The sequence below is a fragment of the Patella vulgata genome, chromosome 1, assembly GCF_932274485.2.
Source record: "Patella vulgata chromosome 1, xgPatVulg1.2, whole genome shotgun sequence".
Lineage (NCBI taxonomy): Eukaryota > Metazoa > Mollusca > Gastropoda > Patellidae > Patella > Patella vulgata.
The window spans coordinates 47,464,595-47,486,666 of NC_065879.2; the positions used below are offsets into that span (position 1 = coordinate 47,464,595).

The 22,072-nt window shown below is 35.8% G+C and overlaps 1 protein-coding gene across 4 annotated transcripts in view; it reads left to right on the top strand.

Moving 5' to 3' along the window:
* LOC126807870 (pre-mRNA-splicing factor 38B) overlaps positions 1-22,072 on the top strand; it is a 77,430-nt gene that overhangs the window by 39,874 nt on the left and 15,484 nt on the right. For 3 of the 4 annotated variants that reach the window (XM_050532750.1, XM_050532734.1, XM_050532742.1), the window contains exon 6: positions 11,423-11,673. In XM_050532750.1, coding sequence (XP_050388707.1) covers positions 11,423-11,673 — 251 coding nt within the window. Of the gene's footprint in view, positions 1-11,422; positions 11,674-13,036; positions 13,420-22,072 lie in introns of those variants that run through there. The other variant, XM_050532760.2, reaches the window with a different exon arrangement.

A 22,072-nucleotide genomic window follows, 5' to 3' on the forward strand; every position in this document is an offset into this window, starting at 1 on the left:
GTCCGATAACTTGTCTGTGATATTTCTTCAGTGGAAGTCGAAGTTAAATAAAGCTGTTTCACACACACGCAAAATCAAATTAGAAATCTCGCAGAAAAGATTCTATTTTGATGGCATATTGTCAGATTTATGATCATATTTTGAATGGGGTTTATGTTTTTAAATAAATTAACACGCTAAGAATATTTTGATTGGAATAACGTAAGTAGTTACGGTAATTGTTTTAGACAATAGCGCGTGCTTAAGAGTCAAATGGGATTATTTAGCAGTTGGTGTCACTCGCTCGTTGTATTAGAGCGACGGTTACGGCCAAATAAATTTCGGGATGTCATTTTTTTACCTTCTGTATATAAATTGAAACGAAGTATAAGACGAATGCCAGACTTTGCTGAAAAATGTATCGACTTCTGGCCCGAAAAATACGATAATTTGGGGGAATTTGAAACCGGTACGGATGGGCAGTAGTCGGCACACTTTCATTCTATGGTATTACAATGTCATGTAATTTTGTAGGAATATTATTGACATAAATTTGAATACCGTACGGGAATTAAATATGAAAAATAACAAGGTGCACCTTTTTTTTTTTATTACGTATGAATTTGAATATTTTGTTGACACGTGATTCTTAATTGTGTTTTGAAAACGCCAGCTTAAATAACGATAAGATTTATGTCCCTTTATTTTCGGGAAGAGAATGTCCGACAACTAAAATTTTGAAATCCCATCACTGGTTCCGACCAAAAGGTATTCCAGGTTGAGCTCATATTCAAAATGGCAGCCATATTTGGTAAGACATAACGATGTTACTGTTAGTAATGTTTTAAACTATAGGTTTTCAGATTCATCGAATTCATGTCTAAATTGCAAAATGTGTCATGACTGAACAAAACGTCAATAAGGTTCCCAAATTCAACAAAATAACTAAGTTTAGTAGACAATGGAAGAAAATAGGACTGGTAATGTAAAAACTTATGTATCACAGAACTAAGACTCAAGAGCAAAATTACAGGGCCATACAAATAGAAGCTATGGAGAGCAAATTGTCAAGCATACATTATGATCCATTATATATGACATCCGCCCTTGTCACCTTCTCTACTAGAAAAGAGAAGAAAATAAGAGATGGAAAATGTTTGCCAGTGTGATACAAAACCCAAGCTTTACCGTCACGTATGAGTCGCCTAATAACTGTCAAGACAAAGTCCATCCCTGTTGCATGATACGGAGGAAATGGGAAGAATCGGACTGTTCTACCGATAGCGAGTATTCCAGTGATTCAAGAGAAGGTGAGTTAGACAAATACGTGAGATTGGACGACAAGACAAATATGTGAGCATCAGTAAGCTTTTAGAAACATTTTCTTTCAGCTCATGATGGTGGTGTTTGACGTGTATAATTTGTGTCCTTATAAGAAAAGAATGGGAAGAATATCATTGGGTTGGAATACCTTTTGGTCGGAACATGTTTCTATGTTTATATCTAAAATAATTGACAACGAAAACCTATTTCAATATATTACACCTCGTTTTAGGGAACATTATGAATTGCCCTCAAAAATGAGCCCCCATTGTGAATTTGGCCCCATAGCGACATAAGCCCTCTATTTTAGGAGCAATACCCAAGCTTATTAATTGTATTCAACAGGTCAAATTCTTATAGAATCCACCTTCATACCGATGTCTAAATTAAAGTAAATAACCAGAAAATGCCTAATAACGGCCATCTTGAATATTTGAATGGCCCTTGATCACTTTGAAAAATCTTGTGGACGCTCTAGCGGCTAAAGGTAATATTCAATTGACTTTAAATTTATACACAGTGTTTAAGGTCATGAGACGAAGAAGCCTATTCATTTTCAGTGTTTCCGATAATTTTTGCTAGAGTTATGTCCCTTGATCACTTTGAAAAATCTTGTGGATGCTCTAGAGGCTAAAGTGAATATCCAATTGACTTTAAATTTATACACAGTGTTTAAGGTCATGAGACAAAGTAGCCTATTGATTTTCAGCTATTTCCGATAATTACTGCCAGAGTTATGGCCCTTAATCACTTTGAAAACTCTTGTGGATGCTCTAGAGGCTAAAGTGAATATCCAATTGACTTTAAATTTATACACAGTGTTTAAGGTCATGAGACAAAGTAGCCTATTGATTTTCAGCTATTTCCGATAATTACTGCCAGAGTTATGGCCCTTAATCACTTTGAAAACTCTTGTGGATGCTCTAGAGGCTAAAGTTAATATCTGATTGACTTTAAATTTATACACAGTGTTTAAGGTCATGAGACGAAGAAGCCTATTGATTTTCAGCGATTTCGGATAATTACTGCCAGAGTTATGTCATTGAAATGTGGTCGTATATTGTCGCCCCCGTCCGTCCATCTGTCGGTCCGTCGTCCATAATTGCTTGTGGAGTATTGTGGACGCTCTAGAGGCTAAAGTTAATATCCGATTGACTTTAAATTTATACACAGTGTTTAAGGTCATGAGACGAAGAAGCCTATTGATTTTCAACGATTTTCAATAATTACTGCCAGAGTTATGGCCCTTGATCACTTTGAAAAATCTTGTTGACGCTCTAGAGGCTAAAGTTAATATCCGATTGACTTTAAACAGTGTTTAAGGTCATGAGACGAAGAAGTCTATTGATCTTCAGCGATTTCCGATAATTACTGCCAGAGTTATGGCCCTTGATCACTTAAAAAAATCTTGTGGACGCTCTTTAGGTCAAAGATCCTACGTACGACCCATGCATCTTTTCTTACTACATATTTCTGTAGCCTTGTGATCGTCTAGAATTTGTCTCTAGCTGTCTTTACTTCTGCTTTACGTTGTGTATTTACTTCTTCCAGTTTCTTAAGACGTTTGTCTTACCAGGAATAATAATGCATAGTTCGCTTCTACATTTTATATAGCATATAACTGAATACAGGTATACAAGCATAGCACAAATTACAATACTATATAGCTAAAACCACTTCTCCACCCTATCCAGCCTCTCGGCTGTCTAGGAACTCAGATGTACCCTCGATCTCTGGAATCTAATGCAAGTCTGCCTTAAAACTTTACTATGATTTATTTTATAAGACTCCTGCAGATCACGCACAGAAAGCCTGTTCATGGCCCTGAACCTGTGCAATTAACGATATGATTGATTACTTTAAACCAAATGATGCAATTAGAATAATTCCACTCACGTGTAATTCGGTGGTAAATGCGTGACATATGTTTTCGATAAATCGCTCTTTTTTATGTGTCAACTGTCAATTACAGACTAAGTTGATTTAAGTATTTTAAGTACATATCACATATTATACGAATATGTTATTTCTCGAGCAAAAATTCTACTAAAAGTATTACACACTTCAAAAAATCTTGTAGACGCTCTAGAGGTCAAAGTTAATATCTGATTGACTTTAAATTTATACAGTGTTTAAGGTCATGAGACGAAGAAGCCTATTGATTTTCAGCGATTTCCAATAAATACTGCCAGAGTTATGGCCCGTGATCACTTTGAAAAATCTTGTGGACGCTCTAGAGGCTAAATTTAATATCCGATTGACTTTAAATTTATACACAGTGTTTGAGGCCATGAGATGAAGAATCCTATTGATTTTCAACGATTTCGGATAATTGATGCCAGAGTTATGGCCCTTGATCACTTTGAAAAATCTTGTGACTCTCTAGAGGCTAAAGTTATCATCCGATTGACTTCAGATTGATACACGGAGTTTAAGGTCTTGAGACGAACAAGTATATTGATTTTCAATGAATCTTTATGACTTGGAACAGCTAAATCCATGATGTTAAAAGTTTTGTATACTAAATGTTAGCATGGGGCAGAACTTTATAAAAACAAACAAATAATAAATGTTAGCATGGGGCAGAACTTTATAAAAACAAACAAATACTAATGGTTTTCTGATAATTACTTAATGAGTTGTTACTCTTAATCAGATTTTAATGTATTATAAATGTTTCATTACCAAAAAAAGTAAAAATATGCGACAACTCTTGTTGACTACCCGGACGATATAGCTGCTGTGGGCGTATGTTTCGTTGCCTGGCAACCTATCTTTAATATTATTTTTTCATTTTAATATCATAAGAAAGATAATTGAACTATCTTTCGATCGGTCCGGGGTGCTTTGTCGGCATTTTGAAATACCATGCCTTTTTTGTAAGTTGAACACTTCAATTCACGTAATCTTTTTGTGAGGCGATTTGCCAACATAGCACACCCGACCGATCGAAAGTTCATTTTATTGTTGTTTCAATGCTATTAAAATCAACAAAATCGGAGCATTTTAAGAACCGCCGCCAATCATTTGAAAATTGTATACAATGGGCAATTTTGTCAAAAATAAATTGCATCGTTTTGCATTTCTACACGAGAAGAAAAATCAATTCCAAGTTCCTGTGACTCATATTCGCCATAAATTTAGGTCGAAATGCAACTCGATGTTTATTTATGAAGAAATCATTATGTTATATGAATAAAAGACTTGCCTGAAAATAAATAACGATAGTAATTCCATTTTATTCACGCATTTCGCAGGGCTGGCTGTGTTTACATCACGTGACTCATATTCACACGCTTTTATAACCACGTGACAGGATATAAAATCGAAGGGAAATTTCCTCCCAGCTACCACACGTCTCTACTATAACACCAATTATTTTTCAAGAATTGGAAGTTCCGTAACAATGACGAATATTTCAATGCTCTGAAATAATAAATTTCACGAATGGAAATAAAACCATAAAATATCCACACGGGTCTCGGTAGGGCTGTACGATATTGCAAAAAGGGACGATATCGATATTGGCATTTTTTTCAACGATATTTAATAATAATGTCACTTTGCTATTAAAACAATTAAATATAAATGCATTAGAGCTGACTACAGTGTGAGTAAGAATTGTGGGTAAGAATTGCTTTATTCATACACTTTAAACATGACTTTTTTTATAATATAGATTTATTAAAATGAACAAAACAACATCTTTTTTGGATAAAAAAGGACAACTGTCTAGTTGTTCGGATGGGACCAAAATAACCGAGGTTCCATGTACACATTGGCGTGCACGTTAAATATCCCTTGACAGGTGGGATTCGATATAAGAGTAGGCCATATTGCCGCTGTTCGGGCAAAAATTCCCTTATAGCACACTGTATGGCGTATGCCCGTCTTCATTAGCCCAGTTCGGAGCAGAACAGTAGGACGTTAAACCCCAATTTCATTTAATTTCTCTTTCTCTCTCTCTCATCGCCAATTTTTAAAATAAAATTGCACCATGTTAGTCACTGAATAACTCTTAGTTTGTGTCGAGTGAACGTTACCCCCCCCTCCCTACAGAACGATATATATTCATCCTCTACACGCCAGTCTCATCCAAGGATTTCCCTTTTTAATGTTTGCATGCACAATAGGCCTATTCTTACAATTTGGAAAACCTGTATATTTTTTATGCGGTATGAAACCACAGTAGGCCTAAAAGAAATTCAATTATCAATGCGCGTATTCTAATGTGACCTTGAAAGTAAAGACTACATCAACTTCTGAGGCGAAAAGTCGACAGCTTGACAGCAAGCCAAAATCATAGGTCGCTAATATCGCCTTCAATACTAGACTTTATCATACAGACTATTTTGTAAACGCAAATTGCATGTATTTAAATGCGAACTGGCAAATTGTGACTACAACCACTTCTGAGGCGAAACTCGAAAAGTCGCCAGTACGACAGCAAGCCAAAATGATAGGTCGCTAATAGCGCGTGTGTTTATTTCCTAATTTCTACTTTTCGAGTTGCATTTTGGCTTGGTATGCAACAGTTGTCCTTGTCAGTCCTTGTACAGTTCTTGTCTAACAGTCTCGCAAGATTATCGGACTGCCATTGTAAGCTTGACTTATGACCACATGTACAGACGGAAGACAAGTTAATTAATTCATTTGTGATTTAAAAAAGATACATTACCTGGGACGTGATTTACCGATTTCCAATTGTATATACCTGGGACGTGATTTACCGATTTTTGATTTATTTGTCAATGGTGGAATACTAAGTTTATAGGATAATGGATAATATATAATACTACGACCACGGTAAGGTGATCATCTATGGGTGTGCATTTTTTATATTCCCCTTTTTTATTCGTACTTCATATGTAAATAATCGTAATCAAAATTAACCGATCAGATAAATGGCTCGGGGGAAATTAAAAGGTTCATCTAATTTTTCAACAACGTAGATAAATTAAAAGTGTGTTGATTTTTCAACGTATCTCGGGAAATTAAACGGCCCGTCTAATAAGTAAAGGCTGTAGATAAGTAAACGGTGAGTTGATTTTTCAACGTATCTCGGGGAAAGCAGACGGCTCGTCTAATAAGTAAACGTTGTAGATAAGTGAACTGGTCGGCCATTTTTAAACGACTCTCGGAGAAACTAAACCCGTTTCCATTAAACTAAGCCATAGTACTAACTAACCCATTTATATAATTCTTAAACGATTTTTATCAATTATCGAACGATGTTTTGAAAGTAAACTCTATGCATACATTCCAGCGCTAAAAACCTCGTTCTAAACGATACCAAATCCCTAGTGCTAATAGTGTCTTGATTAACCAGACGTTCAGTGAGTTATCTCCCTTCCAAAAGTAGTAATCGTTGTAAAGTGTAAACAAGCCTAAATTAGAGAAACATGTCTGAGCCTACAAGAAGAAAAGCCCAATGGGATGTGTTTAAAAACAAAATCAGGAAAAAAAGACAAAACAAAAAAGAACCAAATCAACCAGAAGACATTCCCCATATAACGGTTCAAAGACTGACATCTGATGTTGAGGGGAAATGTCAAAAATATGGACATATTGGACCCCTTACTTTTGTTCCTATTGAGGGACAATTGACATTTGAACTTTGAAGGAATTTAAACAATACTTTAATTTGAAACAATAATCGCCATATCATGGAATTCGCTAAATTGGAGATACCCGGATGTGTAAATAATTCAGAGTTTTTCCCCTTTCAGAATTCGTCTGCTCATTATTTATAAATGACATAGCAATGATGGATGACAAAAACGTTTGTATTTCTTCTTTCGGAATCAAGGCTGTATTTTATTAATAATAATAAACAATTTACGAATTCGTGATAACAAGCTCTTTAGGCTATCACGTTTTCTTTAGTTTTGCACACGAATCGACAACGATTTGTCCACCATGTTGGTATTTGTCGAGCTCACGTACGCAATGTTTTGAATCGACTCGTGCTCATTTTATTTTGGTTCCTGCGCATACATAGGCCTATCAATGGTATTTCGTCATTCGGAACCAAGGCTACATTATTTAACCAATTTATACGTAATATGAGACAGTTTATTATTAATTAGACGAACAAAAACATCGTATGGTTTGACTTTAAAACACGTAATCCATTCTTCATTACGATCGTGAAAATAAGATTGTTTCGATACCGATTATCGATAGTAAAAATAACTCACGATACTCAGCACTAACCGGCGACCATACATGGCCGTGGATAGTTAAAAATCGGCCACGAATCGGTGGCCAAATTCTAAAATTCGAAGGCCATGGCCGCCGAGGCCGCCGGCAGAGTCGAGCCCTGGTTACACCCTAAAGACGGCTGAGTTCGAATTTCGTGAAAATCGGCCCAAAACTTGACAGACAAAATGGCCGCCCTTCGTTCTCAAATAGCGTAAAAATATGGTATATCAAGGTTGTGGACCCTATAGAGGTCACAATTTTTATCCGATTTTGTTGAAACTTAAAATGTAAGTTTATAACCCAAAGATCTCGGTTCCTCTCGATATTCACGCATATTGGACCGTAACTTTCTGAATTATGGCCCCTGATTGTACGAAAAATCGCGTTTTTAGCTTGTGGACCCTATAGAGGTCATAATTTTTATCCGATTTAAAAAAACGTATTATAATATCACCGTTACACCCTAAGGACGGCTGAATTCGAATTCCGTGAAAATCGGGCCAAAACTGATGGACAAAATGGCCGCCCTTCGTTCTCAAATATGGTATATCAAGGTTGTGGACCCTATAGAGGTCACAATTTTTATCCGATTTTGTTGCAACATGAAATGTAAGTTTATAACCCAAAGATCTCGGTTTCTTTCGATATTCGCGCATATCAGAATGTAACTTCCTGAATTATGGCCCCTTATTGTACGAAAAAACGCATTTTTAGCTTGTGGACCCTATAGAGGTCATAATTTATATCTGATTTAAAAAAAAACGTATTATTATATCACCGTTACACCCTAAGGACGGCTGAGTTTGAATTTCGTGAAAATCGGCCCAGAACTGACAGACAAAATGGCCGCCCTTCATTCTCAAATAGTGTAAAAATATGGTATATCAAAGTTGTGGACCCAATAGAGGTCACAATGTTTATGCGATTTTGTTGAAACTTGAAATGTAAGTTTATAACCCGAAGATCTCGGTTCCTTACGATATTCGCGCATATCGGACTGTAACTTCCTGAATTATGGCCCCTGATTGTATGAAAAATCGCGTTTTTAGCTTGTGGACCCTATAGAGGTCATAATTTTTATCTGATTTAAAAAAACGTATTATTATATCACTGTTACACACTAAGGACGGCTGAGTTCGAATTTCGTGAAAATCGGCCAAAAACTGACAGACAAAATGGCCGCCCTTCGTTCTCAAATAGCCAAAAAAATATGGTATATCAAGGTTGTGGACCCTATAGAGGTCACAATTTTTATACGCCCGCATTTTCATGTGGACGTATTATGCCGTCGCCCCTGTCTGTCCACAATTGTTTGTGGACTCTCTACAGGTCACAATTCTTATCTGATTTCGACGAAACTTGAAATATAGGTTTATCCCCAAAAGATCTCGGCTGCTTTCGATATTGGCATGTATCGGATTGAAACTTCATGGATTATGGCCCCTGTTTGTACGAAAAATCACGTTTTTAGCTTGTGGACCCTATAGAGGTCATAATTTTTATCCGATTTTGTTGAAACATGAAATGTAAGTTTATAACCCAAAGATCTCAGTTCCTTTCGATATTTGCGCATATCGGACCATAACTTCCTGAATTATGGCCCCTGATTGTTCGAAAAATCACGTTTTTAGCTTGTGGACCCTATAGAAGTCATAATTTTTATCCGATTTAAAAAAACGTTCTATTATATCACCGTTATCTCCTAAGGATGACTGAATTCGAATTTCGTGAAAATCGGCCCAAAATTGACAGACAAAATGGCCGCCGTTCGTTCCCAAATAGCGTAAGAATATGGTATATCAAGGTTGTGGACCCTATAGGGGTCACAATTTTTATCCGATTTTGTTGAAACTTGAAATGTAAGTTTATAACCCAAAGATCTCGGTTCCTTTCGATATTCGTGCATATCGGACCGTAACTTCCTGAATTATGACCCCTGATTGTACGAAAAATCACGTTTTTAGCTTGTGGACCCTATAGAAGTCATAATTTTTACCCGATTTAAAAAAAACGTATTATTATATCACCGTTACACCCTAGGGACGACTGAATTTTGAATTTCGTGAAAATCGGCCCAAAATGGCCGCCCTTCGTTCTCAAATAGCGTAAAAATATGGTATATCAAGGTTGTGGACCCTATAGAGGTCACAATATTTATCCGATTTTGTTGAAACTAGAAATGTAAGTTTATAACACAAAGATCTCAGTTCCTTTCGATATATGCGCATATCGAATTGTAATTTCCTGAATTATGGCCCTTGATTGTAGGAAAAATCTATTTCTTGTTAGCTTGTTCTCTATCCATCTCTCGAAAATGTGGGCGTATCCTGCCTGGCAGCCGCTGGTTATCTGATTTTGTTGAAACTTGAAATGTAAGTTTATAACGCAAAGATCTCAGTTCCTTTCGATATTTGCGCATATCGGACAGTAACTTCCTGAATTATGGCCCCTGATTGTTCGAAAAATCACATTTTTTTTAAAGCGGATAAAAATTGTGACCTCTATACGGTCCACAAGCTAAAAACGCGATTTTTCGTACAATCAGGGGCCATAATTCAAGAAGTTACGGTCCGATATGCGCGAATATCGATAAAGGAACCGAGATCGTTGGATTATAAACTTACATTTCAAGTTTCAACAAAATCGGATAAAAATTGTCACCTATATAGCGTCCACAACCTTGATATACCATATTTTTACGCTATTTGAGAACTAACGGAGGCCATTTTGTCCGTCAATTTTGAGCCAATTGTGACGAAATTCGACCTCAGCTGTCCTTAGGGTGTAACGGTGATATAATAATACGTTTTTTTAAATCGGATAAAAATTATGACTTCTATAGAGTCCACAAGCTAAAAACATGATTTTGCGTACAATCAGGGGCCATAATTCAGGAAGTTATGGTCCAATATGCGCGAATATCGAAAAAAAACGAGATCTTTGGGTTATAAACTTACATTTCAAGTTTCAACAAAATCGGATAAAAATTGTGACCTCTATAGGGTCCACAAGCTAAAAACGTGATTTTTCGTACAAACAGGGTCCATAATCCATGAAGTTTCGATCGGATACATGCCAGTATCGAAAGCAGCCGAGATCTTCTGGAGATAAACCTATATGTCAAGTTTCATCAAAATCGGATAAGAATTGTGACCTCTAGAGTGTCCACAAACAAATTGTGGACGGACGGACAGGGGCGACGGCATAATACGTCCGAATGAAAATGTGGGCGTATAAAAAATAATATTTTTAGCTTGTGCTTTCACTAGAGGTCACAATTTTTTTTCTGACTTCAAAAAATGTTTAAATACCGTATATCACCATTCTACCGTAATTTCGGGAAACTTGAAATGAAACTGCCCAACAAAATGGCTGCTCTTTGTACTCAAATTGTGTAAAAGTATGTAATACGAAGGTTGTAGACCATCTAGAGGTCACAATTTTTATCTGATGTCCGAATGAAAATGTGGGCGTATAAAAAATAATATTTTTAGCTTGTGCTTTCACTAGAGGTCACAATTTTTTTTCTGACTTCAAAAAATGTTTAAATACCCTATATCACCATTCTACCGTAATTTCGGGAAACTTGAAATGAAACTGCCCAACAAAATGGCTGCTCTTTGTACTCAAATTGTGTAAAAGTATGTAATACGAAGGTTGTAGACCATCTAGAGGTCACAATTTTTATCTGATGTTGATGAAGCTTAAAACGTATCTTATATCCTAAAGATCTCAGTCCCTTTTGATATTTGCGCATTTCAGACCATAACTTTCTAGATTATTGCCCCTGATTGTGCAAAAAATCATGTTTGTTTTTAGCTTGTTCTCTATCCATCTCCTGCAAAATGTGGGCGTTTCCTGCCTGGCAGCAGCTGGTGTAATTTATTATTTGAATTTGCTACAATAACCCTTTCAGGAAGTTGATGTGAAGGCTGGTGGTGGTCATGTTATGTTAATTGGAGAAATGATTCGTCAGTGGTTGGTCAAGTTAGAATGGTATGCTACACTGTTTCCTCGTATTCCTGTACCTATACAGAAAGATATAGATGTAAAGATTAAACAACGTTTCTCTATCACACCACGAGCTGAACATCGACAGGAACCAGAACATATACCTGATAACAAACTCTCTTTTGGTGAAGCTGAGAGAATGGCTAAAAGAAGAAGGTACGCATTCACAAATCTTATTGACAAATAACGCCTTTCTTCACATTCAACTAGCATCAAGCAAAATATCAGCAATTTAGCAGATTTATCGTCAACTAATTTGTTACAAAAATACATGGAACTGTAGCTTTATATATTAAAAGATAGGTTACCAGGCAATGAAACATACACCCACAGCAGCTAAATCGTCCGGGCAGTCAACAAATGTTCATTTACTTTTTTCGGTAATGAAACATTTATAATGCACTAAAATCTGATTAAGAGTAACAACTCATGAAGTAATTATCAGAAAACCATTATGTGTGTGAAATAGAAGTTTTACTTCCGCTTCCACCTAAGTGATATCACAGACAATTACTTGTTATACTCCCACATTTTCATGTGGACGTATATTGTCGTCGCCCCTGTCCGTTTGTGAACAGTCTACAGGTCACAATTTTTATCCGATTTCGATGAAACTTGAAATATAGATTTATCACCCTAAGATCTTGGTTCATTTCGATATTGGCATGTATCGGACTGTAACTTCATGGATTATGGCCCCTGATTGTATGAATAATCACGTTTTTAGCTTGTGAACACTGTAGAGGTCACAATTTTTATCCGATTTGGTTTAAACTTGAAATGTATGCTTATAACCCAGAGATCTCGGTTCCTTTCGATATTTGTGCATATTGGACCGTAACTTCCTGAATTATGGCCCCTGATTGTACGAAAAATCACGTTTTTAGCTTGTGGACCCTATAGAGGTCATAATTTTTATCCGATTTAAAAAATCATATTATTATATCACCGTTTCACCCTAAGGACGGCCGAGTTCGAATTTCGTGAAAATCGCCCCAAAACTGACAGACAAAATGGCCGCCCTTCGTTCTCAAATAGCGTAAAAATATGGTATATCAAGGTTGTGGACCCTATAGAGGTCACAATTTTTATCCGATTTTGTTGAAACTTGAAATGTAAGTTTATAACCCAAAAATCTTGGTTCCTTTTGATATTTGCGCATATCGAATTGTAATTTCCTGAATTGCGGCCCTTGATTGTATTAAAAATCACTTTCTTTTTAGCTTGTTCTCTATCCATCTCTCGAAAATGTGGGCGTATCCTGCCTGGCAGCCACTGGTTAACTACTATAGCAAGAACTGCCAACTCTTGATCTAATCTCCAATAATGTATCTTTATTAAATGTTAAATATATAATGATATATACTATAAAAGGTAGATTACATTAATAGTTCTTATGTGCTACATATGTAGCACATAACTATGAATGTAATCACCTTTATAGTATATATCATTATATGTGATTGACGCACTGAATTAAATCCAAAATAATTTCTTCACTAAAAACTTTTATTTTCAGTATACTTGAATATATAAAACAGTGGTTTTAAACAATTCGTCCTCACAGTTTCTTGGTTTCTATGTGTATGCAGAGCTCAAGCTGGACTAAAAATTTAGGGAGACTTCAAGTCTCCCTTTTTGAATATCAGGGGGACTTCTGGAAATTTAGGGGGACTTCAAGAAAATTGCCAACACCAGATATTGCATGCTCATAAATAAACAAACATTTCATTATTCCCATTTATTTTTCAGTTTAATCTTTCATCTATTTTACAATATAAAAAATAACAAAAACAATATAATTTTATATATGTGCTCTAGTCTTACTATTGTGAAAATTCTTTATCTTGAAAAATGTAAACGAAAATGTTAAAAAGAAAAAAAATTGTGGTCTGATAAAAATGGAGTTCCAATCAACTGATCTGTTTTAACATCAATGTATTATTGACCAATGAGATCGTACATTTCATTTCATATAGTCAGAAACCACTATACTTTGGTCATAAAAATAGGTTGAGAAAATTACGATAATACAAAAATAACAAAAATTAAACTACACTTACAAACTTTGTGACGAGTATCATTGGTTGTTTTAGAAGGATGATCATGGCCTACGGCATAATTAGAATCAACTTGAGCTGCTCTATATATCTTCCAATGCCATTTTCCGTTTTCGTCGACCACATACCAATCAAAAGAATATTAAATTAGGTGAATTCCTTGCCATACTTTCGTTTAGCAGGAGGAATGTTGGTCGAATCATCGCGATCCTTTCGTTTAGTACCCAGTTTAGGCGAATTTTTTCTTAGCCATTTTGTAGCAGACATGATTTAGATATCAAAATGATTTAATAACGGTTCCATCAAATATCACATTTTATATACCACCGCAGTCAGATTTTTACACAATTTCATTGTTTTAAATTATACGACACGAATACAGAACAAAGAAATATCTAGAGATATAACCGTCAGATCCACTCATTTCATTATTCTTTATACGCTAGCATTTAGAATGACAATATCTGCCACAAATACGCCATATTTCTTGGAGTAGAAACAGGATTTTTATTTCACATTGAGTTATTAAATAATGTCAGCATATTCCGATATTGAGAGACCGTTTGTTACTAAAAATAGATTATTTTTTAAACAAAGACTTTGATTGGCCGGATACACGCTGACTATAATGTGATAAAAATAGACAATACGCTTGGCCTGTCATGTAATTAATGATTTCGTACAGTATATCGATAGTTCATACAAACATTTATATAAAAGCAAAGAAGGGAATAATTAATTTATCATAAAATTTCCGCAACTATTATGTTACATTTGGTATGACGCTAGAGCTCACGTACGGTAACTTAAAAAAATCTGAAGTCGCCACCAAGACATGATACGGCGACACAAGGCGATCGAGAAGTCGCCATGGTCAAGCTACAAGGCGTTCCAGGTGCAAGTTTTTGCTCGAATTCGCCCGTGAGTTTTCACGGCAGCATTACTATATTACAACTCCTTCAATATAAACATTTCGTTAAAATCTGAACAACGCATGTGAAATTGGATGTTCGGCAACAGAATTGAATACCTGGCGTAATTAGACACCTTGACTAATTTTAATCACAACTTGGGAAATTGAACGGTCCAACTAATTATTGAACAGTCGTGAAAATTAAGCGGGACGCTTATAATTACACACGTGTCGACAAACTAAACACTAGTTAATTAACGCTTGGTTATCAAAATTGCACGTTGAGATTTAAGTTGTATACAAGGACAAATTGAATGCTATTATTAGGCCAAATTCAATGATATTTATGAATAATTCTACATAGATTAGATAATAACGCTATTTACCCGAGATTCCACGGTACCAGTCGTATAGTGTATACAGCTGGTATACATAATATTATACTATGAAGGTAATAGCCAAGTACTCACTGACAGTCACATGGCTCCTCAAAAATTCAGACAAAAGTTAATTTGGATGATTTTTAAGAAAGGCACACAAAAATATTATTATAATATTATTATAATGATAAAAAGAAAGAAAAAATGATTAAACTAAACTTAATTGGTAGAATTAAACCAAATTACAACACTAATACTGTCCCCATATAATGTCCTATAAAACATAATTCATAGAATTAAGAGCGTGTCCGCGAGAAAACCATGCAGAAGGTGCTAAGGCTTCAATCACAAATTTTGACCAAATTTGGTTTATAAGTTGGGATAGTCCCAAAACACATAGGCCGTATTCTCGGGGTGAAAATCTTGTCACCTTCGCTCCCGCTAAACCGGTCTACAAATCGGACTATCAATAATCGTGCAATCAATATGTCAACAAAGTTCTCCAATAAAATCTGCCAATTTAATAGTTCAAGCTCGAAATAGGCTATAAATCGATGACTTATTTCTTTATAGTGCGGAGCCATATTTGTGTAGATGTGAGTAGGATCCTGCGTATCTATTTAAAATTTGGCCAATCAGCGGTCTTGATTGCGGGGTTGTAAACAAAGCCATGCGAACGATTTACCTTGCAAATCGCTCGCGGTTGGGACGAACAGAGATCAAATGAACCCCAAAAACGTCCCATCCGTGTAGAGAAGTGGTGTATGAGAGCCACAAAAGGTATTTTGATCACACTGACATAAAATGTGGCAGTCAGTCAGGTTTTTTCGACACTGATTAAGGATATGGGACCGGTCTATTTCACTAGAAAAATGCCTTAATAAAGGGAGATTACAGAGAATGCAACAAGGTCACTGCTTCTATAAGTGTAATTCTAATAAAATCATTCATTTTACATAACAAAATACTTAAAACCTGTCTAGCCTGCTGTCTTGATAATGATCATGGATAGGCTAGTGTATAGCTAAGATTAAGAATGAAAAAACATATTTTGAAATAAAGGTTGAAAACTTAAAAAGTTGCAGAAATATTAAGAAGAAATGCTTAAATAATTTGAACTAGCTCAGAATTGTCAGGGAAAAGCCCATCTACAATGTATAAGCTTACAATAGATATATGAATTCAAAATGGGTTTTGTCTGCAATTGCGAATGAACCAGATTCCCCCCCCCCCCATCAATATGGGGCTCACCTACGACATAGTTTACATGTAATCATCGATAAAAGTGCCAAACACACTTTCAATGTTGGAATCTTGCTTCTGATTAATAAATATTCTGATTTTTTTAAACAATTATAACAGATACTGTACATGTAGTCGATCAAATCCAAAACTAATTACCTTTGATTTGAAAAATATTTTTGATCACCTAAGATAAATAAAATACAATTTAATGGAGGATTTACACTAAGAGTAAGACACTAACTCATTTAGTAGTTAGAATAAGGCTACCGGTATTTGTTTCACTGGACTTATCAAAACAGCAAAAGTGTTATTGGTGCTTTAAATAAAATAATAAAAATGCTGTTTTTATTTCGCACTGGACTAAATTGTCCCTCTTTTGTATGGCCCCCGCTCGAACATATTTGGATTTTTTCTTGCAAATTATACAGCTCTCTGATAAAACTGACTTCTTTAACTCTGATGAAGTAGTAACAAGTACTGCACCATGATGTGATTCCTTTGGTGATATTAATGAAGGAGTAGGGGTGAATGAGACACACTTTTAGTTTTTAAATTTGTTGAAGTACTAGGCCTAGTAGTAGGGGTTATGGACATAAAGGCCCTAAACCAAAATGGCTCAAATATTTGGTCATAACGGTCAAACATTTTGGTCAAAACTACATAACGGTCAAAACATTAGGGTCATAATGGCCAAAAAGAACATTTGAATTTTGATATATTATGTATCAAATGATATTTATTAATATAAATATTGCATAATATAAATACCAATATTTCTTAATAGATAATATTTTCATATACATTTCTTTAATACATAAATTTAAAAACACTGTAGACATTTAATACTTAATACACTGTATAACTATAACATACATAATTTACAAAGACATCTATTTAATATGGAGGGTGGGTGGCGAATGGTTTAACATGTACACATGAAATCATAAGGCCTGTCATTGCGTCAATGACTTAATTTCAATTCCCTGCTTGTACGTGACAAGGACTAGGGTCACTTGTTCAACCTTGTGAGTTTTCTCCAAGTCCCCCAGTTTCTTTCCTCTGCTACAGACCCTTACATGCAAACAAATTATTTAAATATAAAGGAACCGTGTCGACTGGACATTAATGTTCAGCTCATGTTACTTTATCAGTGGGGTGTGAAAGACTTAATTAGGGATTATCAAAAACTTTGATTAATTAGTATAATTCCCCTCTTTCCTTTGAATCACAGCATGCAATGTTCTGGGTTGACTTGGATGGTTATATTCAATTCTTTCATTCACAAATTTTTCTGGACTTATGGTCTGTAGCCTATATATGATGCACCTTTATTTATTACATTTATTTATTACTTCTACTAGTTGGAATAGAAGTGGTCATATCTTGTTGAAGGTTTGGTGAAACCGTGTTTAAAATATTATGTTATGAGTGAATTGCTATTTTTGTCGAATGATTAATATACTAATAGTAAGTTGTTAAATAATGTTTGGTAAAATATATTATGACCACATCACAGTAATACTAATACTAATAGTCTGTATGTATGTCGTGACAGTTTAGTTTCGGTTGGACTGAATGTAGACGCTGCCTTATTACTGAGTCACTCTTTCTTTCTCGCATCATTTAACTGTTTTGTTCTTAAAACATCTATTAAACGTTGGATGAAATCCAAAACCACTGCCGACTGTATCTTCAATATAATATCCTTCGTAATAAAATATCCATTTGTATCGAAAAATGCTGCAATGGATTGGTCATTTCCATCCAATTGAAACCAGTCTATAGCTACCTCACGACATTTATCTCACCTTGTGTTTGTAAAGGGTTCTGCACTTCCCTTATTAACACTTAGTGAACAATACAAGTTAATTGCGCCTTTGTCGCCATTTAGTGTAGCTTCTACATGTATAACTGCAATGTGTTCCTCGTGGTCGATTGTGGAAAAAACGATCACGTGACGCGGCGAACAACGCTGAATTCTGTCCAGTGACCTCGCGCACTATGGATTTTACTATCAATAAATAGTCCGGATTTCAACGAAGAATATCACCGTAGAACTATGGAATTTTTTGGGGAACATTACAACAAACGAATATCTCTATATGAACTATACACTGACAAAATTTCTTCTAGACCGGATTTGTAGGAACGAAAATATTTTTGCAACGACAATTTGTGCCCATGGAATGCGGCCTAACATAAATGTGCAATATTAGATAAATCTTTCAATTCCTGTATGAGAAAATTGAAAAAACATTTTTCATATGGTGAAATTGCCAAAATCTGTCTTTTCTCAAATACCAACTTTGGCAAGTCCTTACACTTTTACTATACGTAGCAGAAAGACCAAACTCACACAGTTTATCGATGACTCAGTGCTGTTATCACAATATTAACTTCAGACGATTCTGGCGAATAAGATCTGTATACGGACTGGATATCAAAGCCTGTCTAAATTCCCCATTTTTCGTCACCCAAAGTTTGACGCCCTATAGCTACTTCTTTCATGGGGTGGGTTTAAAAAATTTATGCTCACCTGAACAAGCAACCTCCCAACATTTGATACAAAAAATAAAAATGACCGGAATCGACTTGACAAAAACTAGGTAAAGGAAACAATAACCCATGAAATTAACCTGTAATTTCCCTATTTTAGAGATAATTAACCGTAGTAGATAAAAAAAACCTAACAATTTATTTTCCTTTTCATTCATATGGTGTTTACTACCAGCCCTAAAATACATTAGTATCTGTTTTATAAAAATATCTTGAAAAAAAATAATTTCAAAGGCCTTTAATCGTTCATGGCTCATCTGGCGTCAACGGGAATTGACTTCTGCAGTTGTCCACGACCTTCCATTGGAGTTTCGACGTGCTCAATCTTAACAAACATATCCATTACTCTCAAATAGACATTATTTTAAATAAAATAATCCAACAAAAATGAAAAATTCACCTAATAGTGAGATTCGAACCACCAACCGCATGACTTCCCCCGACCCACCCTCTCACCGAGTTGCTTGTCCCAGGGCCCCAAGGTCCATGTCGTGGGCCCTGTTTAGGGGGTTTGCCTAGGGCCTCTCTTATTCTAAATCCGGCCCTGAAGGTGCAGCTGACGGTGCCCGAGAGCTGTAGCTACCATACTACACTGTTCAATGTCACCCACTTCGACGCAATTAGTAATAGGCTTCGTTGCCGTTAATATTTAAGCTTCCACATTTCTGTATTGTAGAAATCAGTGGATGTGTCCCATAATGAATAGTGGAAACATGCTCTGAAATTAAACATTTTGTAGCCATTTTCGGTAACTTGTTTGAAAATGAAATCTTAAAGAGACAATACAACAAATATGTTAAAGGGACAATACGACAATACCAAATATACAATAAATACAAATACACACTTATATAGAGTACAACATGGTACAAATAATGGCTATGGATATGATGATGAAAAAGTATAAAAGTCAAAAAATTTATTTCTCTAATTAAATTTGCAAAAAAATGTATCACAAAAGCTTATTTTTAGCACTTTTCAATAAGCTGTAAATTTTAAGTATGTTGCATTCCGGTCATTTTTTTTTACACCTATGGATACAATGTGCTTAGCACTTCAAAACCATCCAAAGAAATTCTACCATGAAAGAAAAAGTTACAGTGTATCTTTTTCTGCACTATAAGGACAATGTGAATATGGTACCCTAAAACAAGTCCACACAAAATTAGTATGTACTGATTTTTTTTTCTTCAAATTAGTGCTGGGGTAGAAGTTGACCACCCTCTTTATCAGACAGGGTCAAAATTAGAAGGTTTCTATTCCACCATAGAATGCAGTCTGTGCTTAAAAAAGGTGATAAATACACATGTGAAAACCACAATTTTACCCATAAAATGAATAATTCCTGTACAGTCCTTTAGAGCGACATCAGACTGTAACCACTTCTGCATGTTACCTCTTGCCCCTAGGGGGTGTCATACCATAAGTTTGATCAAAAACTTCCGACCCCCCCATCTTAGCACTTTTTGCGATTTTTGCATGGTCTTCTCGCGGATACACTCTTAAGCCCCAAAACACTATTATTGTCCAGATAGATATATACTGTCTAATAAAACTAATTGCTATATAAAGGCTCCTTGACGGAGATAGTATTTCGGTCTTCTGGTTCATATTGAATAATCTTCAACTGGTATTAAGAGAACCAATTGCTGTATGGCGTGTGTGTATTTAATACGTCTCCTGCATCCATGTTGGTGTCGGGTTGTCGCGACATCGACTTTACAAATTTTGTTGTCTTTACTTAGGTATGTCATTTTCGATCATTAAGACAATATCCCCTTCCTGGAAATTCCTTTTTGGATACTGCCATTTTTGTCATTGTTGTTGAAGTTGTAAAACCTCAGTTTTCCATCTCGTCCAAAATTAATTTATTACATATTGAGCTCTTCGCCACTGCTTATGGAGATATAGATCTTGTTGAACAAAGTTATCTGGTGGTGGTAAAACAAGGTTGTAAAAGTAGACCTTCTAAGACACGTATAACACTATTAATTTGCCGCTCCCAAGATCCATGAGTATGTGGTGCATATGGAACACTAATATTCGTTTATTTCTCTTTTAGCTTTGTTTAGTTCGAATTCTGATCCAAGTATCTGACTTCCACAATCGGATCAAATTTGTTTCACACTTCCACGACAGCAAATGAATCGTCTTAGCCCATTAATAAATGAGTCGGTTGTCATTGAGTGTAAAACTTCTAGGTGGCCCGCTCTGGATGCCTGACATGAGAAGATCAGGCCGTATCGTTTCAACTCCGATCTCTTGAATTGTACCATATAAGGTCCGAAGAGGTCACAGGCTGAATAAGTAAATGGTGCCCCTTTTTGTATGCGATCCTCCGGCAAGTCGCCCATAATCTGCTCCATGCTTCTTCCTCGTAACTTCTTACAATTTACACACTTAGATATGTAGTGTCGAACATTAGACGCGCCATTTATCAGCCAAAACCGTTCTCTGATTGCGTTCAATTAGAGATTTCATCCAGAATGGGACAATTTGATGCGGTAGTGTCAAATAACAAGATTAGTCAGGTGGCCCTCTTTTAGGTAAAATAATTGGATGTTTCTCACCGAATGACAGTATAGCATGTTTAATTCTTCAACCCACTTGTAACAAACCCTTATTATCAATGAAAGGATTTAACCGGAACAGTTGAGATGATTTTTTAACTGCAGAGTATTCCCCAGGTAGGTCAGTTCTGTCTGAAAATGTTCTACTTGAAGTAACCGGATGATTTCATGCTCTGCTTCTTCGAGGCACCTGGCTGTCTTCTTGTATTCTGGATTGATTCATGCGACTTCGATTTTATAACTCGAATGAAGTGAATCCAAACCGCAACAATCTTCCTAGCCTTATGTAGAGTACTAAAGTTCTCTAAAATGTCAAGGATAGTTCTGTTTTTTGTGTCTACTTGTCTGGTCGCGAGAACTTTAGCAGTCTTAGTCTTTAACTCCGGGAAAACGTTCACTGTCCCCAACTTCATTTTTTCTTTTATTGTAAAGCTTTTTCTGTCTACTTCTATTGGTCACTCTGTCCCTTCCTTTCCTTCTGTTCTTCTGGCACGACGCTCTCGTGCACGTTCTGCTTCCAAAGCCTTAAATGCTGCCCATGCCTCTGGATCTGACTTTAATCTATCCCAGAAAGTTCTTGAATATTTTGCACTTTTTGTTACTGAACATCTAGGTGATGGGTCCACTTGACCGTGCTTTACATTTTGCGTACGTTTGACTTTTTGACTGACACTATTAAAATCGAGCTGTGTTCGCCATTACTGTGTTCGTGTACAAAAAGCGATGACGTACACATTTTCTGTGTGTATAAATATTATGTCACGTGGGTGTCAACAGATAATTTCTACCGGGTCATGAGATAAATAACAAATTGCGTACGTTTGATTTGTG